Source organism: Salvelinus sp. IW2-2015, linkage group LG4q.1:29 (assembly GCF_002910315.2).
Source record: "Salvelinus sp. IW2-2015 linkage group LG4q.1:29, ASM291031v2, whole genome shotgun sequence".
In the NCBI taxonomy this organism is placed as follows: domain Eukaryota; kingdom Metazoa; phylum Chordata; class Actinopteri; order Salmoniformes; family Salmonidae; genus Salvelinus; species Salvelinus sp. IW2-2015.
In genome coordinates this window covers 35,555,956-35,576,147 of record NC_036842.1, presented here as the reverse complement: position 1 = coordinate 35,576,147, position 20,192 = coordinate 35,555,956, and the positions used below count along the sequence as shown (strand labels likewise).

At 42.4% G+C, this 20,192-nt stretch overlaps 1 protein-coding gene across 2 annotated transcripts in view; it reads left to right on the top strand.

The window, feature by feature from the left end:
* prrc1 (proline-rich coiled-coil 1) overlaps window positions 1–20,192 on the top strand; it is a 38,896-nt gene that overhangs the window by 9,844 nt on the left and 8,860 nt on the right. For both annotated transcript variants that reach the window (XM_023984577.2, XM_023984578.3), the window contains exons 4-6: window positions 3,547–3,695; window positions 16,971–17,073; window positions 19,948–20,111. In XM_023984577.2, coding sequence (XP_023840345.1) covers window positions 3,547–3,695; window positions 16,971–17,073; window positions 19,948–20,111 — 416 coding nt within the window. The remainder of the gene's footprint in view (window positions 1–3,546; window positions 3,696–16,970; window positions 17,074–19,947; window positions 20,112–20,192) is intronic.

Below are 20,192 nucleotides of genomic sequence, written 5' to 3'. Positions count from 1 at the left end.
CTGTGCTGGCCACTCCATTATAGACAGAATATCAGCTGACTGCTTCTTCCCTAAATAGTTCTTGCAAATTTTGGAGCTGTGCTTTGGGTAATTGTTCTGTTGTAGGAGGAAATTGGCTCCAATTAAGCGCCGTCCACAGGGGATGGCATGGCGTAGCGAAATTGACTGATGGCCTTCTTCAAGATCCCTTTTACCCTGTATAAATCTCCCACTTTACCACCACCAAAGCACCCCCAGACCATCACATTGCCTCCACCATGTTTGACAGATGGCGTCAAGCACTCCTCCAGCATCTTCATTTTTTCTGCGTCTCACAAATGTTCTTCTTTGTGATCCGAACACCTCAAACTTAGATTTGTCTGTCCATAACGCTTTTTTCCGATCTTCCTCTGTCCAGTGTCTGTGTTCTTTTGCCCATCTTAATCTTCACTTTTTATTGGCCAGTCTGAGAGATGGCTTTTATTTTGCAACTCTGCCTGGAAGGCCAGCATCCCGGAGTCGCCTCTTCACTGTTGACGTTGAGACTGGTGTTTTGTGGGTACTATTTAATGAAGCTGCCATTTGAGGACTTGTGAGGTGTCTGTTTCTCAAACTAGACACTCTAATATACTTGCTCACTTGTGCACCGGGGCCTCCCACTCCCCTTTCCGTTCTGGATAGAGCCAATTTGCGCTGTTCTGTGAAGTAAGTAGTACACAGCGTTGTACGAGATCTTCAGTTTCTTGGCAATTTCTCGCATGGAATAACCTTCATTTCTCAGAACAAGAATAGACTGATGAGTTTCAGAAGAAAAGTCTTTTTTTCTGGCCATTTTGAGCCTGTAATCGAACCCACAAATGCTGATGCTCAAGATACTCAACTAGTCTAAAGAAGGCCAGTTGTATTGCTTTTTTAATGAGCACAACAGTTTTCAGCTGTGCTAACATAATTGCAAAAGGGTTTTCTAATGATGAATTTGAATTAGCTAACACAGCGTGCCATTGGAACACAGGAGTGATGGTTGCTGGTAATGGACCTCTCTACGCCTATGTCGATATTCCATAAAAAATCTGCCGATTCCAGCTACAATAGTCATTTACAACATTAACAATGTCTACACTGTATTTCTGATCAATTTGATGTTATTTTGATGGACAAAAATTTTGCTTTTCTTTCAAAAACAAGAATTTCTAAGTGACCCCAAACTTTTGAATGGTAGAGTATGTCTATGGAAGGGGTTGAGGCCTACGAGCCTCCTAGGTTTTGTATTGAAGTCAATGTAGCCAGAGGAGGACGGAAGCTAGCTGTCCTCCGGCTACTCTAAGGTTCTACAGTATTGCAAGACAGTGTATTTCTATCCATTATTTGGTGACATATGAATATATTTAGTATAGTTTCACTATTTTTATGGAACGTCGTTGAAGATGGTCCTCTCAGGAGCCTCCACTGGTCAAGCCACTCCGGTTCACACTGACCGTGGCTTGTGCAGAAAGTAGTAAATCACGTTTTCCAACTCATCTGTCAATAGCACCTGCTAAATTCAGGGTATCAATGTTGTTGAGAAAAGTAGCAAATGTTCTAGTTCTGGATGGCTAACGTTATCTATTTTAAAAAACGGCTCGGTAGAAAGGATTATCACCACATACTGAGCAGCTCACGTTATAAACAGAAGCACGCTACATGGCAGACCAATCCAAACTCATCTCCTGGCATGTCCAGCCCATCCATTATCTCAGCCAATCATGGCTAGCAGGAAGGTTCCTGGCTTTTCCTGTGGATAAACCAACTAGACTCGTAATTAACCATTTGTATTTACAGATGGAATACAAGTTTGTTATTAAGGCACATGAAAGTTTTTGATAAAGGTATGTTTACATTCAAATGCCTCTCCTGTTAAGTAGTGACATACGCCTAGTTTCCTCAAACGAGTCACATTTCTCCCTTGCCAAGATAATCCATCCACCTGACAGCATATCAAGTAGCTGATTTAAACATGATCATTACACATTTGCATCTTGTGCTGGGGACAAAAAAAATACAGTTTTGTTACATAAAACATTGCCACAGATGTATCAAGTTGATGGAGCATGCAATTGGCATGCTGACTGCAGGAATGTCCACCAGAGCTGTTGCCAGAGAATTGAATGTTAATTTCTCTACCATAAGCCGCCTCAACGTCGTTTTGAACAGAGTGCCCCATGGTGGGGTTATGGTATGGGCAAGCATAAGTTACGGACATCAAACAGAATTAGCATTTTTATCGATGGCAATTTGAATGCACAGAGATACCGTGACGAAATCCTGATGCCCATTGTCGTGCCATTCATCCATGTTAATGCACGGCCTCATGTTGCAAGAATCTTTACACAATTCCTGGTAGCTGAACATTTCCCAGTTCTTCCATGGCCTGCATCCTCACCAGACATGTCACCCGTTGATTTGATTTGAGCATGTTTGGGATGCTCTGGTTCGACGTGTACGACAGCGTGTTCCAGTTCCCACCAATATCCAGCAACTTCGCAAAGCCATTAAAGAGGAGTGGGACAATCAACAGCCTGATCAACTCTATGTGAAGGAGATGTCATGCTACATGAGGCAAATGGTGGTTACACCAGATACTGACTGGTTTTCTGATCCACGCCCCTCCCTTTAAAAAAAAAGAAGATATCTGTGACTAATAGATGCAGATCTGTATTCCCAGTCATGTGAAATTCATAGATTAGGGCCATTTTTTTTTAATTTTAATTGACTGATTTCCTTATACGTCAGTAAAACCATTGAAATTGTTGGGTGTTATATTTTTGTTCAGTATATTTTTTATATATAGTTTTTTGTGTCATTCACACCTGCACTGTTGGAACTCAGAGCTGAAGTATTTCACTACACTCCAATTACATGTGACTCATTTAAAAAAGACAAGCACTTTCACAGAGTGAGTAACATACTACCTCACAAACACATAGGGCAATGCGCACACACACAATGGTTAAACATCACAACGGTGACACATTAAAATGGTTTGAATGTTTGTTTGAGCCAAGGTGTTTGTCTTTGAGGTGGGTGTGGTTTATGTATCCGTTTCTGCTGTTGATTTTGCATGGATACATGTGTTTACCTAGTGTCTATTCTCTTGATTACATTATTTTGTTACTGTGCAAGTCCACCTGTTTTTGGTTGTCATTCTGTATGCCTATTGGATACAGCAGGGGTATTTAAATCCAGGCCTCAAGGTCAGCTTTTTTTTTTCTCTCTCTGACTGATTCCTGTCCTTAATTGGGCAGACCTTGGTGTCCAAGGTCTTAATCAGTCCCTGTTGAGAAGGAAAGGATGAGAACCTGCAGGGTTATTGTCCTCCAGGCCCTTATTTGAATACCACCAGTTTGGCCCCTTATGAACACAAGAAAGCAGACTACAACAAGGAAGGGACTACCTGAATGTGTCTGATAAGAAACACATGTTTTCGTTTTCTGTTCCGAAAACATTTCCTTTTGGTGCCTAATGAACACAACCCTGGTATACAGTGCGTTATGATGGGTGGTAACGGTATTCATGATGTATCTCTTCCAGGGGTAGTATCCAACCCAATGGTGCAACAGCCAATGATGTCAGGGGGTCTAGACGCCGGCTCCCCCATCACCTTCCCTGAGGTCGAAAACGAGGACCCCCGCCTCGCCATAGATGCCAACGCGGGGGGCGGCATTTGGGGTTTCTTCAAGGTACGTCTTTTTCAGTAATTTCAGTAGGGCAGTGGATGTTTTTACGCACCTGACACTCTCAAAGTAATGTGAACACACACACACAGTAGTGGACATCAGCATCGTGTTCATTAGGAGAAAGTTTTAAAATATTGTACAACGGAAATAGGCTTTTCTATTTCACAAGCCCAGGTAGTCCTTCCCTGTTTCAGTCCGTTTTCTTCGGTTTGATGTCTAATGAACACGACCCAGGCAACACAGCAGGGCTGCCTTTTTAAAAGCAGGAAATGCTCACTAAACTAAAAACAGGACTAATTCTGCGTTTACGTGGCACGAGGAAGATGGCAGGCGGTAACCCGGATGTCATTGTTTTCAATGAGAGCACAACGGTAAATGCCATTAACCTCTAACGAGTCACAAACCCGGATCCGGGATCCCCCCCATCAAAAAAGCTGACTAGCATAGCCTAGCCTAAAGCCACAGGGATAATCATATAATAAATGTTAATGAAATCACAAGTCCAACACCAAATGAAAGATAAACATCTTGTGAATCCAGCCATCATTTCTGATTTTTAAAATGTTTTACAGGGAAGACACAATATATTTCTATTAGCTAACACCATAGCAAAAGACAACTTTTTTCCCCCATTTTTTCCTGCATAGGTAGCTATCACAAATTCGACCAAATAAAAGATATAAATAGTCACTAACCAAGAAACAACTTCATCAGATGAGTCTGATAACAGATTTATTGTATAGCATATGTTTTGTTTGAAAATGTGCATATTTCAGTATAAATCACAGTTCTACATTGCAGCTGCAATCTGAATAGCGCCGAAGCAGCCAGAATAATTACAGAGACAACGTCAAATACCTAAATACTCATCATAAAACATTTCTGAAAAATATATGGTGTACAGCATATGAAAGACAAACATCTTGTGAATCCAGCCAATATTTCCGATTTTTTTAAAAGTGTTTTACAGCGAAAACACAATATAACATTATATTAGCTTATCACAATAGCCAGAAACACAAGCCATTTACCAGCAGCAAAGTTAGCGATCGTAACAAACCAGAAAAGATATATAATTTTTGACTAACCTTCATAAACTTCATCAGATGACAGTCCTGTAACATCATATTACACATGCATATAGGGTTTGTTCGAAAATGTGCATATGTAGCGGCACAAATCGTGTTTACAATGTGAATAGTAGCAAACTTCAAGCAATCTGTCCGGCACCATCTTGAGTATTGCGCACTACACTACGAGGAAAGACCGTCATGATAATCGCAATCTTCCTCTAAGGCCCTATCTAATCAATAACTAATATAACTTGACTAAATAATACAGGTTGGACAGCAAATGAAAGATACATTAGTTCTTAATGCAACCCGCTGTGTAGATTTTTTTAAATTAACGTTACTGACATACAGCGTGCGTTACAGCGAGACCGTGCCGAAATATTGATGGAATTTATGTTCATGAAACATTATTCAGACATAAAAATACGATTACGCATAAATTTCTTACTATTGTTGAGCTTCCATCAGAATCTTGGCAAGTTGTCCTTTGTCCATAATAATCGTTGCTCGGCTGTAGAATGTCGCTTCAACCGTGTAATTAGCAGCAAACATTAGATATGTGGCCCAGACATGCCACTCTTCAAAACGCAGGACAAAGAAAATTCCGAAAATCGAATATACTCATATAAACTGATATAACTCGGTTAAAATAACACGTTATGATGTTTCTAAACACCTATATCGAATAAAATCAGAGCCGGATATATCTAACGCCGATAACGTGAGCTTTTCAGAATGCCATCCTGAGGTCTGCTTTGCGCCATGACGAACGTTGAAAAGGGTGCACCCCTCGTGCCAAGCCCATTATAACGGCCTCAGATCTGCCTAGCAACGCCATTCCAATTCTCACCGCTTGCTGACATCTAGGGGAAATCGTATGCAGTGCTTGTCGACAAAAGAATAATTGCAATTTTTAACTGACCAGGAACAGAGTTCCCAATTTCAGATTCTCACTTCCTGACAGGAAGATTGCTCCAACTCGAGTTGTTTTACTCAAATCAAATCAAATCAAATTTTATTAGTCACATACACATGGTTAGCAGATGTTAATGCGAGTGTAGGCGAAATGCTTGTGCTTCTAGTTCCGACAATGCAGTAATACCAACAGTAATCTAACCTATTTCCACATACTACCTTACACACACACACAAGTGTAAAGGGATAAAGAATATGTACATAAAAGATATATGAATGAGTGGTGGTACAGAACGGCATGGCAGATGCAAGTAGATGGTATAGAGTCGGTATATACGTATGAGATGAGTACTGTAGGGTATGTAAACTAAAGTGGCATAGTTTAAAGTGGCTAGTGGTACATGTATTGCATAAAGATGGCAAGATGCAGTAGATGATATGAGTAACAGTAATATATGAGATGGGTATGTAGGGTATGTAAACATTGTATTAAGTGGCATTGCTTAAAGTGGCTAGTGGTACATTTTTACATAATTTCCATCAATTCCATTTTAAAGTGGCTGGAGTTGAGTCAGTATGTTGGCAGCGGCGCTAAATGTTTTAGTGGTGGCTGTTTAACAGTCTGATGGCCTTGAGATAGAAGCTGTTTTTCAGTCTCTCGGTCCTGCTTTGATGCACCTGTACTGACCTCGCCTTCTGGATGATAGCGGGGTGAACAGGCAGTGGCTTGGGTGGTTGTTGTCCTTGATGATCTTTATGGCCTTCCTGTGAATCGGGTGGTGTAGGTGTCCTGGAGGGCAGGTGTTTGCCCCGGTGATGCGTTCTGCAGACCTCACTACCCTCTGGGAGCCTTACGGTTGTGGGGGGAGCAGTTGCGTACCAGGCGGTGATACAGCCCGACAGGATGCTCTCGATTGTGCATCTGTAGAAGTTTGTGAGTGCTTTTGGTGACAAGCCGAATTTCTTCAGCCTCCTGAGGTTGAAGAGGCGCTGCTGCGCTTCTTCACAACGCTGTCTGTGTGGGTGGACCAATTCAGTTTGTCCGTGATGTGTACACCGAGGAACTTAAAACTTTCCACTTCTCCACTACTGACCCGTCGATGTGGATAGGGGGTGCCCCTCTGCTGTTTCCTGAGTCCACATCATCTCTCCTTGTGTTTTGTTGACGTTCAGTGTGAGGTTATTTTCCTGACACACACTCCGGGCCCTCACCTCCTCCCTGTAGCCGGTCTCGTCGTTGTTGGTAATCAAGCCTACACTGTAGTGTCATCCGCAAATTGATGATTGAGTTGGAGGCGTGCATGGCCACGCAGTCTTGGGTGAACAGGGAGTACAGGAGAGGGCTCAGAAGCACCCTTGTGGGGCCCCAGTGTTGAGGATCAGCGGGGTGGAGATGTTGTTACCTACCCACCACCTGGGGGCGGCCGTCAGGAAGTCCAGGACCAGGTTGCACAGGGGCGGGTCGAGACCAGGGTCTCGAGCTTGATGACGAGTTTGGAGGGTACTATGGTGTTAAATGCTGAGCTGTAATCGATGAACAGCATTCTCACATGGGTATTCCTCTTGTCCAGATGGGTTAGGGCAGTGTGCAGTGTGGTTGCGATTGCGTCGTCTGTGGACCTATTGGGTCGGTAAGCAAATTGGAGTGGGTCTAGGGTGTCCGGTAGGGTGGAGGTGATATGGTCCTTGACTAGTCTCTCAAAGCACTTCATGATGACGCAGTGTGAGTGCTACGGGGCGGTAGTCGTTTAGCTCAGTACCTTAGCTTTCTTGGGAAGGAACAATGGTGGCCCTCTTGAAGCATGTGGGAAGCAGACTGGGATAAGGATTGATTGAATATGTCCGTAAACACACCAGCAAGCTGGTCTGCGCATGCTCTGAGGACGCGGCTGGGAATGCCGTCTGGGCCTGCAGCCTTGCGAGGGTTAACCGTTTAAATGTTTTACTCACTCGCTGCAGTGAAGGAGACCGCAGGTTTTGGTAGGGGCCGTGTCAGTGCACTGTATTGTCCTCAAAGCGGGCAAAAAAGTTGTTTAGCCTGTCTGGGAGCAAGACATCCTGGTCTCGACGGGCTGGTTTCTTTTTGTAATCCGTGATTGACTGTAAGACCTCGCAATCCTCTTGTGTCTGAGCTGTTGAATTGCGACTCGATTTTGTCTCTGTACTGAGACTTAGCCTGTTTGATTGCCTTGCGGAGAGAATAGCTACACTGTTTGTATTCGGTCATGCTTCGGTCACCTTGCCCTGGTTAAAGCAGTGGTTCGCGCTTTCAGTTTCACGCGAATGCTGCCGTCAATCCACGGTTTCTGGTTTGGGAATGTTTTTATCGTTGCTGTGGGTACGACATCGTCAATGCACTTCTAATGAACTCGCTCACGAATCAGCATATTCGTCAATATTGTTGTTGGACGCTGCGGAACATATTCCAATCCGCGTGATCGAAGCAGTCTTGAAGCGTGGATTCAGATTGGTGCGACCAGCGTTGAACAGACCTGAGCGCGGGAGCTTGTTGTTTGAGTTTCTGTTTGTAGGCTGGAATCAACAAAATGGAGTCGTGGTCAGCTTTTCCGAAAGGGGGGCGGGGGAGGCCTTATAAGCGTCGCGGAAATTAGTATAACAATGGTCTAGTGTTTTCCAGCCCTGGTAGCACAATCGATATGCTGATAGAATTTAGGGAGTTTTGTTTTAGATTAGCCTTGTTAACCCGCAGCTACGATGAATGCAGCCTCAGGGTGTGTGGTTTCCAGTTTACAAAGAGTCAGATAAAGTTCGTTCAGGGCCATCGATGTGTCTGCTTGGGGGGGAATGTATACGGCTGTGATTATGATTGACGAGAATTCCCTTGGTAGATAATGCGGTCGACATTTGATTGTGAGGAGTTCTAGATCAGGTGAACAGAACGACTTGAGTTCTTGTGTGTTGTTATGATGATCACACCACTTCTCGTTAATCATAAGGCATACCCCCCCGCCCCTCTTCTTACCGGAAAGATGTTTGTTTCTGTCGGCGCGATGCATGAAGAAACCAGCTGGCTGCACCGACTCCGTTAGCGTCCCTTGAGTTAGCCATGTTTCCGTGAAGCAGAGCAGATATAATTCAAACGGTTTTAGAAACTAGAGTGTTTTCTATCCAATAGTAATAATAATATGCATATTGTACGAGCAAGAATTGAGTACGAGGCAGTTTAATTTGGGAACGAAATGGCCCCCCCTATTGACAAGAAGTTTTAAGGCTGGCGGTGAATGCTGTCAGAAGCCACGGTAGACGGGACTTGTCGCCAGAGTTAAAATATTTCAACTTTTGCCATCTGCCATAGCGTTGTTTTCTTCCTGATGTTGATTTGCACTGTTTGCTGAAATCACTGTAGCAACACATACTGTCGTGCTGACTTGCTTTTGCCGTTAGTCTGTCTTTTGTGTCCCTCGTCAAAACGCAGGGACACAAAAGTCAATAGTGCAAAGACAGGCGGTGTCAGAGGAAGGCCAGAAAAACTGTCAAGAAAGCCAGCCAGGTCATAGACTGTTCTCTCTACTACTGCACGGCAAGCAGTACCAGAGTGCAAAGTATGGGACCAAAAGACTCCTGAACAGCTTCTACCCCCAAGCCATAATACTGCTGAAATATTTGTTTTTTATTAACCCATTCTCCACACCCCCTCTTTGGCGCACACAAATATATTATTTACAGCTTTTTTTGCTACATATATTTTAAATATCACACTTTACATATTTTACATACTGTGCCTGGTACAGCAATCACATAACAGTAATACATTACTGAAGCGACTGCTGGAACAGTTAATCAAATAGCTACCCTGACTATTTGCACTGACTCTCTTGCACCGGCTCTATGCACGCTCACTGGCCTCTACCTACACACTCACACATACTACACTGACACTCCAACACACAGACTCATATTGACGCCACTCACACAAACACACTTTCACACTTCACATACGCTGCTGCCACTCTGTTTATTATCAATCCTGACTGTCTAGACACTTTTATCCCTACATACATGTACATATTACCTCAACTACCTCGTACCCCTGCACATTGACTCGGTACCAGTACTCCTTGTAGAAAGTCTCGTTGTTTTATTGCGTTACTATTTCCTTCTTCGTTTTTGGCACATTTTTCTTACTTTTTATCTCTGCATTGTTGGGAAAGAGCTCGTAAGTAAGCATTTCCTCGGTAAAGTCTACACCTGTTGTATTCGGCACATGTGACATAAGATTTGACTTGATACATGAGTTCTTTGTTCTTCTAAAGCAGAATAGCATACATCTGGTTGAAACGCGTTATCAGGCATTCAGATCAATATCATGTCTTTGCACTGAGTTTTGTAAACACCTTTCCTGCATATTAAACAGTTCCTTGTCTCTTTTTTCCGTCACAAAAGAGAAAAAAACAAGTGATCTTTCCCCAGCCTGTTTCCCAGACACTGATGACGCCTACACAACAAAAGTCATGCTTTCTCGAATTTGAATTGAGTCGCGTACTAGGTATAATCTGTGTCCGAGGAAACCGGCCCCTTGACATTTAACTAAATCTCTTTAAGTCTACTTTATAAATTACTCACGGTCCAAATGTAATTTAGGCTGCTTTTACACAGGCAGCCCAATTATTTTGCCTAATCAGATCTGCTATTTTGACAATAATTGGGCAAAAGATCAGAAGTGGGGCTGCCTGTGTAAACGCATCCATTTTGGCACAAACACGTCACAAACCCATTTTGTATGATAAACCTTCAGTCAATGTACTGCCAGAACCAAATCTCCAGTCGCTCAATACGCAACAGCCTGTATTGGGGAAACACTTTCCTGGACTACACCCATAAATTGTCTGCTAATGCTATCAGTGTTGCGTTAGATGACCAGTACGTCTGGTAATATCCAGGGCTGCAGCCCAAAGGGCTCCTTATTCTCTATGGGCTCTGGCCAAATGAAGTGCCTTATAAAGGGAATTGGGTGCCATTTCAGGTCTTCTTCCTCCTATTCATCTGGCTGGCTGGCAAGGAGGACTGTGGTATGCCTCAGACAGTTAGGGAGACGGTTGCGATCAGGAACACAGCTTGTCTGATAATAAGGCCTAATTGTATCCATCCAGTCTCTACTGGGAATAAGGCCTAAGGGTATTTATCCAGCAGGGTTTCTGAAAATGTTGCGCCGTACATTTGACCGGCAACGTTTTAATTTACCAGACATTTTGAGAAATCTGCCGGACCCATATGCATTGGGTGTGTAACCTGATTTTGGTGTTCACCCACGGTGCTCAGAATAACAGATCACATTTAGATTATGGTAATTATATTAACAGAATTTGATCTTCATCAGATGACACGCATAGGACTTCATGTTACACAATACATGTATGTTTTGTTCGATGAAGTGCATATTTATATCCAAAAATCTCATTTTACATTGGCGTGTTATGTTCAGTAGTTCAAAAACATGCTATGATTTTGCAGAGAGCCACATGAATTCACAGAAATAATCATTATAAATGTTGATGAAAATTCAAGTGTTATGCATGGAACTTTAGATACACTTCTCCTTAATGCAACCGCTGTGTCAGATTTAAAAAAAAACTTGACTGAAAGCATAATCTGAGAACGGCGCTCAGAGCCCAAAACAGCCAGAGAAATATCCGCCATGTTGGGTAGTCAACATTATTCATATTATTCATATATAAATATTCACTTGCCTTTGATAATCTTCATCAGAATGCACTCCCAGGAATCGCAGTTCCACAAATGCTTGTTTTGTTCGATAATGTCCATTTATGTCCATTTATGTCCAATAGCTTCTTTTGTTAGGGCGTTTGGTAAACAAATCCAAAAGCGCGATTTGGTCCATTCGGACGAAACGTTCCAAAAAGTTATATTACAGGTCGAAGAAACTTGTCAAACTAAGTATAGAATCAATCTTTAGGATGTTTTTATCATAAAAGTTCAAAAATGTTCCAGCCGGAGAATTCCATTGTCTGTAGAGAAGCAATGGAACGAGAGCTAACTCTCAAGTGAAAGCGCGTGTCTGAGAACGAGGCTGTAGGCAGACCCCTTACTCAAACAGCTCCAATCCGCCCCCCCCCCCTTCACTGAGAAGCCTGAAACCACGTTCTAAAAACGGTTGACATCTAGTGGAAGCCTTAGGAGTGAAAATGAACCCATATCCACTGTATATTCGATAGGGGTGAGTTCAAAAACTACAAACCTCAGATTTCCCACTTCCTGTTTGGATTTTTTTTCTCTGCTTTTGCCTGCATATGAGTTCTGTTATACTCACAGACATCATTCAAACAGTTTTAGAAACTTCAGAGTGTTTCTATCCAATACTAATAATAATTATGCATACAGTGGGGCAAAAAAGTATTTAGTCAGCCACCTTGTGTAAGTTCTCCCACTTAAAAAGATGAGGCCTGTAATTTTCATCATAGGTACACTTCAACAGACAAAAAGAGAAAAAAATCCTGAAAATCACATTGTAGGATTTTTTTATGAATTTATTTGCAAATTATGGTGGAAATAAGTATTTGGTCACCTACAAACAAGCAAGATTTCTGGCTCTCACAGACTGTAACTTCTTCTTTAAGAGGCTCCCTCTGTCCTCCACTCGTTACCTGTATTAATGGCACCTGTTCACAACCTCAAACAGTCAACCTCGGAACTCCACTATGGCCAAGATCAAAGAGCTGTCAAAGGACACCAGAAACAAAATTGTAGACCTGCACCAGGCTGGGAAGACTGAATCTGCAATAGGTAAGCAGCTTGGTTTGAAGAAATCAACTGTGGGAGCAATTATTAGGAAATGGAAGACATACAAGAACACTGATAATCTCCCTCGATCTGGGGCTCCACGCAAGATCTCACCCGTGGGTTCAAAATGATACAAGAACGGTGAGCAAAAATCCCAGAACACACGGGGCGACCTAGTGAATGACCTGCAGAGAGCTGGGACCAAAGTAACAAAGCCTACCATCAGTAACACACTACGGCGCAGGGACTCAAATCCTGCAGTGCCAGACTTGTCCCCTGCTTAAGCCAGTACATGTCCAGGCCGTCTGAAGTTTGCTAGAGAGCATTTGGATGATCCAGAAGAAGAAGATTGGGAGAATGTCATATGGTCAGATGAAACCAAAATAGAACTTTTTGGTAAAAACTCAACTTGTCGGTGTTGGAGTACAAAGAATGCTGAGTTGCATCCAAAGACACCATACCTACTGTGAAGCATGGGGGTGGAAACATCATGCTTTGGGGCTGTTTTTCTGCAAAGGGACCAGGACGACTGATCCGGTAAAGGAAAGAATGAATGGGGCATGTATCGTGAGATTTTGAGTGAAAACCTCCTTCCATCAGCAGGGCATTGAAGATGAACGTGGCTGGGTCTTTCAGCATGAAATGATCCCAAACACACCGCCGGCAACGAAGGAGTGGCTTCGTAAGAAGCATTTCAAGGTCCTGGAGTGGCCTAGCCAGTCTCCAGATCTCAACCCCATAGAAATTTTGGCGGGAGTTGAAAGTCCGTGTTGCCCAGCAACAGCCCCAAAACATCACTGCTCTAGAGGAGATCTGCATGGAGGAATGGGCCAAAATACCAGCAACAGTGTGTGAAAACCTTGTGAAGACTTACAGAAAACGTTTGACCTCTGTCATTGCCAACAAAGGGTAATATACAAAGTATTGAGAACTTTTGTTATTGACCAAATACTTATTTTCCACCATAATTTGCAAATAAATTCATAGAAAATCCTACAATTCCTTTTTTTCCCTCATTTTGTCTGTCATAGTTGAAGTGTACTATGATGAAAATTACAGGCCTCTCATCTTTTTAAGTGGGAGAACTTGCACAATTGGTGGCTGACTAAATACTTTTTTGCCCCACTGTATATTAGCATCTGGGACTGAGTAGGAGGCAGTTCACTCTGGGCACGCTATTTATCCAAAAAATGCTGCCCCCTATCCCAAACAAGTTAATGTGGTCGATCCGGAAACTATCATCTCAAAACAAAAACGTTTATTCTTTCAGTGAAATACGGAACCGTTCCGTATTTGATCTAAGGGTGGCAATAATGAGTCTAAATATTCCTGTTACATTGCACAACCTTCAATGTTATGTCATAATTACGTAAAATTCTGGCAAATTATTTCGCAATGAGCCAGGCGCCCCAAACTGTTGCATATACCCTGACATTGCGTGCAATGAACTTCTAAACAGAAGTGACACAATTCACCTGGTTAATATTGCCTGCTAACCTGGATTTCTTTTAGCTAAATATGCAGGTTTAAAAAATATATACTTCTGTGTATTGATTTTAAGAAAGGCATTGATGTTTATGGTTAGGTACACGTTTGGAGCAACGACAGTCCTTTTTCGCGAATGCGCACTGCATCGATTATATGCATAAGCGGACAATGTATGCCAGATAAACTAGTAATATCATCAACCATGTGTAGTTATAACTAGTGAATATGATTGATTGATTGTTATTTATAAGAGAAGTTTAATGCTAGCTAGCAACTTACCTTGGCTTCTTACTGCATTTGCGTAACAGGCGGGCTCCTCGTGAGGCAGGTGGTTAGAGCGTTGGACTAGTTAACCGTAAGGTTGCAAGATTGAATCCCTGAGCTGACAAGGTAAAAATCTGTCATTCTGCCCCTGAACAAGGCAGTTAACCCACCGTTCCTAGGCCGTCATTGAAAATAAGAATATGTTCTTAACTGACTTGCCTAGTTAAATAAAGGTTACCGATTTTCTGATTGTTATGAAAACTTGAAATCGGCCCTAATTAATCAGCCATTCCGATTAATCGGTCGACCTCTACTTTGAAGCAAATGTAAGACGAGCCTCATACAGTGCATTCGGGAAAGTATTCAGACCCCTTCACTTTTTCCACATTTTGTTACGTTACAGCGTTATTCTAAAATGGATTAAATTGTTTTTATTTCCTCATCAATCTACACACAATACCCCATAATGACAAAGTAAAAACAGGTTTTTAGACATTTTTGCTGATTTATTTTAAAAATGAACACTGAAATAAACATTTTACATAAGTATTCAGATCCTTTAGTCAGTACTTTGTTGAAGCACCTTTGGCAGTGACTACAGCCTTGCGTCTTATTGGGTATGATGCTACAAGCTTGGCACACTAGTGTTTGGGGAGTTTCTCCCATTCTTCTCTGCAGATCCTCTCAAGCTCTGTCAGGTTGGATGGGGAGCATCGCTGCACAGCTCTTTTCAAGTCTCTCCAGAGATGTTCGATCGGGTTCAAGTCTGGGCTCTGGCTGGGCCACTAAAGGACATTGAGACTTGTCCCGAAGCCACTCCTGCGTTGTCTTGGCTGTGTGCTTAGGGTCGTTGTCCTGTTGGAAGGTGAACCTTTGCCCCTGTCTGAGGTCTTGAGCACTCTGGAGCAAGTTTTCGATCCTGACTATCTCCCAGTCCCTGCTGCTGACAATGATCCCCACAGCATGATGCTGCCACCACCATACTTCACCGTAGGTATGGTATTGGCCAGGTGATGAGTGGTGCCTGGTTTCCTCCAGATGTGAAGCTTGGCATTCAGGCCAAGGAGTTCAATCTTGGTTTCATTAGACCAGAGAATCTTGTTTTTCATGTTCTGAGAGTCCTGTAGGTGCCTTTTGGCAAACTCCAAGTGGGCTGTCATGTGCCTTACTGAGGAGTGGCTTCTGTCTGGCCACTCTACCATAAATGTCTGATTTGTGGAGTGCTGCAGAGATGGTTGTCATTCTGGAAGGTTCTCCCATCTCCACAGAGGAACTCCGGAGCTCTGTCAGAGTGACGGGTTGTTGGTCACCTCCTTGACCAAGGCCCTTCTCCCCAAATTGCTCAGTTTGGCCAGGCGGCCAGCTCTAGGAAGAGTCTTGGTGGTTCCAAACTTCTTCCATTTCGGAATGATAGAGGCCACTGTGTTCTTGGGCACCTTCAATGCTGCAGACATTTTTTGGGACCTTTCCCCAGATCTGTGCCTCGACACAATCCTGTCTCGAAGGTCTACGGACAATCCCTTTGACCTCCATGGGTTGGTTTTTGCTCTGACCGGAACTGTCAACTGTTGGACCTTTTTATATAGACAGGTGTGTGCCTTTCCAAATCACGTCCAATCAATTGAATTTACCACAAGTGGAAACATCGATGGAAACAGGATGCACCTGAGCTCAAGTTCGAGTGTCATGGCACAGGGTCTGAATACCTATGTAAGTAAGGTATTTCAATTTTTTTATTTTGAATAAATTAGCAAAAAAAATCTAAACCTGTTTTCGCTTTGTCCGTAGGTGGTATTGTGTGCATAGGTTGAGGATTTTTTTAAATATAATCCATTTTAGAATAAAGCTGTAACGAAATGTGTATAAAGTGAAGGGGTCTGAATACTTTAAGAATGCACTGTATTGTACACACACGCCGATTTAATTCCACAAAATTATACAAAATAACCTGTAGACCGATAAGCATGACCAGTCAAATGTATTTACATCGACTGGTATTTACATCAACGAATAGGCTAAAAAGCATTATCCCGGATAATTGGCCGCTGCCAAATTTATCAGCTTTTTATCGGCCAAATGCCCGGCTTTTACGGGCTAACGGAAACCCTGCCATCCAGTCTTGTTTGGGATTACATGCACATTGCACACTGGCAGGTAGTCGGGCAGGCAGGCACAAACGCTCACACGCTGTTGGTTCAACAATTGGAACTGTTCAGGGTTCCCTCAACTTTGTTTTGTCCTGAAACCACCCCTGGTGTACGGACTCATGAGTTAATGATGGTGTGTTTTTATTCAGTTACATTAGAATGCTTTTGAAACAACTGAGATACAGAGTAAAGTAAAAATGGTACTTTGAAACAGTCACTTAGCCTAACTTAATTTCCTTAACCACCTGTAGAAGTAATGAGCTATGACACTAATTAGCTTGGGTCATTAGCGCATTCATTGTCACACTAATTAACATAACGTCTTATATCCTTTTTTTTTGCCTTTACCTCCCTTATCTCACCTCATTTGCTCACATTGTATATAGACTTATTTTTCTACTGTATTATTGACTATGTTTTGTTTATTCCATGTGTAACTCTGTGTTGTATGTGTTGAATTGCTTTGCTTTATCTTGGCCAGGTCGCAGTTGCAAATGAGAACTTGTTCTCAACTAGCCTACCTGGTTAAATAAAGGTGAAATAAAATAAATACAATTTCAACCAGTCAGTTAAGGGGATGCAAATGACATCCAGCCTTAGAACATGTTTTAACTGTGTGTGTCCATCCTCAGGGCGTGGCAGGTAACCACATGGTAAAGACGGTCCTGGATAAGACCAAGCACTCAGTGGAATCCATGATCACCACTCTGGACCCGGGCATGGCGCCATACATCAGTAAGTCAACACCATTTATCATTCATTTAACAGTGGTAGAACTAGGGTTTGGGTTAATCAATTCAGGAACTGAAATTCCAATTTAGTAAATTGAAAAAAACGTGCTTCTCAATAAACCGAAAAGGAGAAGCAATTTCTTATTTTTTTCTCCCCCCAAAAAATCACTTCCTGAATTGAGACTTACATTTTAATTGAGCCCAACCCAGTTGAAAACGCGCTCGAGCTAGCCAGTGCTTACATCAATCCCTTGCTTTGAAATCCATTACAGGAAGTGTACGAGCGCACACTTTGGGGAGAAGGGTGGGGGATTGGGATGAAGCTTATCCATTATCGCCCTATATCTGCAAGCCAATGGCTGTGTCCCAAGTCACACCCTATTCCTATGGGCCCTGGACAAAAGTAGTGCACTATGTAGGGAATATGGTGCCATTTGGGATGCAAACAATGTGTGCTGGTGCCAGAATGTTTTTATTTAACTTGTCAAGTCAGTTAAGAACCAATTCTTATTTACAATGACATCCTACACCAGCCAAACCCCGATGACGCTGGGCCAATTGTGCGCCGCCCTATGGGACTCCCAATCACTGCCAGGTTAAAATCACAGAAAAGCTCCTCCTCTAAATAAGAACTTGCCACTGACTTAAGTCTAAATGTTCCTTGCGGGACGTACAGGATAAAATCGCTTGTTGAGTCTCTCGATTTTCAAACTCGTCTTGGGCTAGCATGCACTCTCCTTCATGGATATAGCGAATCGATAATGGGTAAGCGACTTGTTTACTCATTATTGTTTGACTGTTTTAAACTACATTTTCTTTCTTTTGACCTTGTACTATATCAAATAAAAACCCTCAACTGTTTTTCTTTTAATCCTGGTGCTGTAAACCCAGTAGTGTTAATTACTTAAATTACTTAACAATTACTTAAAACACAAGTTAAAACACTTTAAAGTACTACTTAAGTAGTTTTTGGGGGGTATCTACTTTTACTATTTATATTTTTTACTACTTTTACTTTACTACATTCCTAAAGAAAATAATGTACTTTTTACTACATACATTTTCCCTGACACACAAAAGTACTTGTTACATTTTGAATGCTTAGTGGGACAGGAAAATGGTCCAATTCACATACTTATCCCTGGTCATCCTGACTACCTGTTGGTGTGTCCCTGGCTATCTGTAAAATAAATAACTTTCCCTTCTGTTTGCTTGATGTAAGGAATTTGAAATGTGGTATACTTTTACTTTTGATACTTAAGTACATTTTTGCAATTACATTTACTTTTGATACTTGCGTATATTTAAAACCAAATACTTTTAGAATTTTACTCTAGTAGTATTTCACTTTTACTTTAGTAATTTTCTATTAAGGTATCTTTACTTTTACTCTTACAATTGGGTACTTTTTCCACCACTGCTGTAAACCCACTAGGTGTGCAGTCTTTTCTTTCATTCCAGCTTTAACATTTAACAATGAAATGTTATCATTTCAGTCAGGTTGTACCCACAGATGTAGCCTATTGAATATTATTATAGATAAAAATGCATCCTCCAATTGCAACATCTGCCTATGCCCACACATCTTATCTCAAGAAAATGTGTTTATTTTTAATACCCTCAAACACATTTGGGCATACGCTAACTAATTTCAAAATAGCCCATTATCACAGTCAATCGTGATAGATTTTTTTTGGTGGTGTAAATTTCGGCACCATTGGACTTTTTATTTTTCATGGCTCTGGCTAGGCCCCTTAGTTCCAGTGAAGGGAAATCTTAACACTAGGGCATACAATGACATTCTAGACGATTCTGTGCTTCCAGCTTTGTGGCAACAGTTTGGGGAAGGCCCTTTCCTGTTTCAGCATGACAATGCCACTGTGCACAAACCGAGGTTCATACAGAAATGGTTTGTCGATCGGTGTGGAAGAACTTGACTGGCCTGCACACAGCCCTGACCTCAACCCCATCGAACACCTTTGGAATGCCAACTGCGAGCCTTGCCTAATCGCTCAACATCAGTGCTCGACCTCACTAATGCTCTTGTGGCTGAATGGAAGCAAATCCACACAGCAATGTTCCAACATCTAGTGGAAAGCCTTCCCAGAAGAGTGGAGGCTGTTATAGTAGCAAATGGGCGACCAACTCCATATTAATGCCCATGATTTTGAAATTAGATGTTCGACAAGCAGGTGTCCACATACTTTTGGTCATGTAATGTATTTTTACCATGCATCTCTGGGTAGTCTCAAATTGAAAAAAAGTGAGGACCTCCCGCTACGGCAGCACTACATCCCTGGTTGTCAGTTAAATCAGGTGGTGTTCATTCTGATGCACCAAAAGCCAAAGTCTACACACGGAGTCTCCAGGTTCAGGATTGGATGAGCACTGCCTTTAAAATGTACCAGCTCTCTTTTTCTATTGAGATGTCCTGGCAAACAGGCAGCGGTACAATGATCCGGGCAAGTCAACCTTGAGACACAAACAGGCACGATTTAACAATATAGGCTACACACATTGGCATTACCGACTCAATTGGATTTTCAGCAGTTGAATACAGAGTGATCGAGTTCTCAGTGGAATGCCTGTCAATCTGATGGCAACATTTCTCTGGACTATCAATGGTTTCAGGGGTATAGGGCTCATGGAATATATAATGAATTAGAATGAATAAAAATAAAATATTGGGAGGATTGATGTAGAGAAGTGAGTGAGTTTAATGGAGGCAGGACCCAGGCAGGAACTTGTTGTAGGGGGAAGGTGTTGTGTGAGATGGTTGGTTGGTAAATAAAGTCTTGTCCACCAGACATCGCACATTTGGGGGGAAGTGTCTGGGAATGAGATTATTCCTGTATTAACTGTGTCTGTGTTTTTTTAGAGTCGGGCGGGGACTTGGACATCGTGGTGACATCAGACAAAGAGGTGAAGGTGGGGGCAGTGAGAGATGCCTTCCAAGAGGTGTTTGGCATGGCCATGGTGACCGGGGAGGCCGGCCAGTCCAACATCGCCCCGCAGCCCGTTGGCTACGCAGCCGGAGTCAAGGTCAGCTGTCTATCACGTTCCCAATAGCTCAGACACTGGTGTGCATTTATGTATTAGTGCTAATGAAGACATATATATATA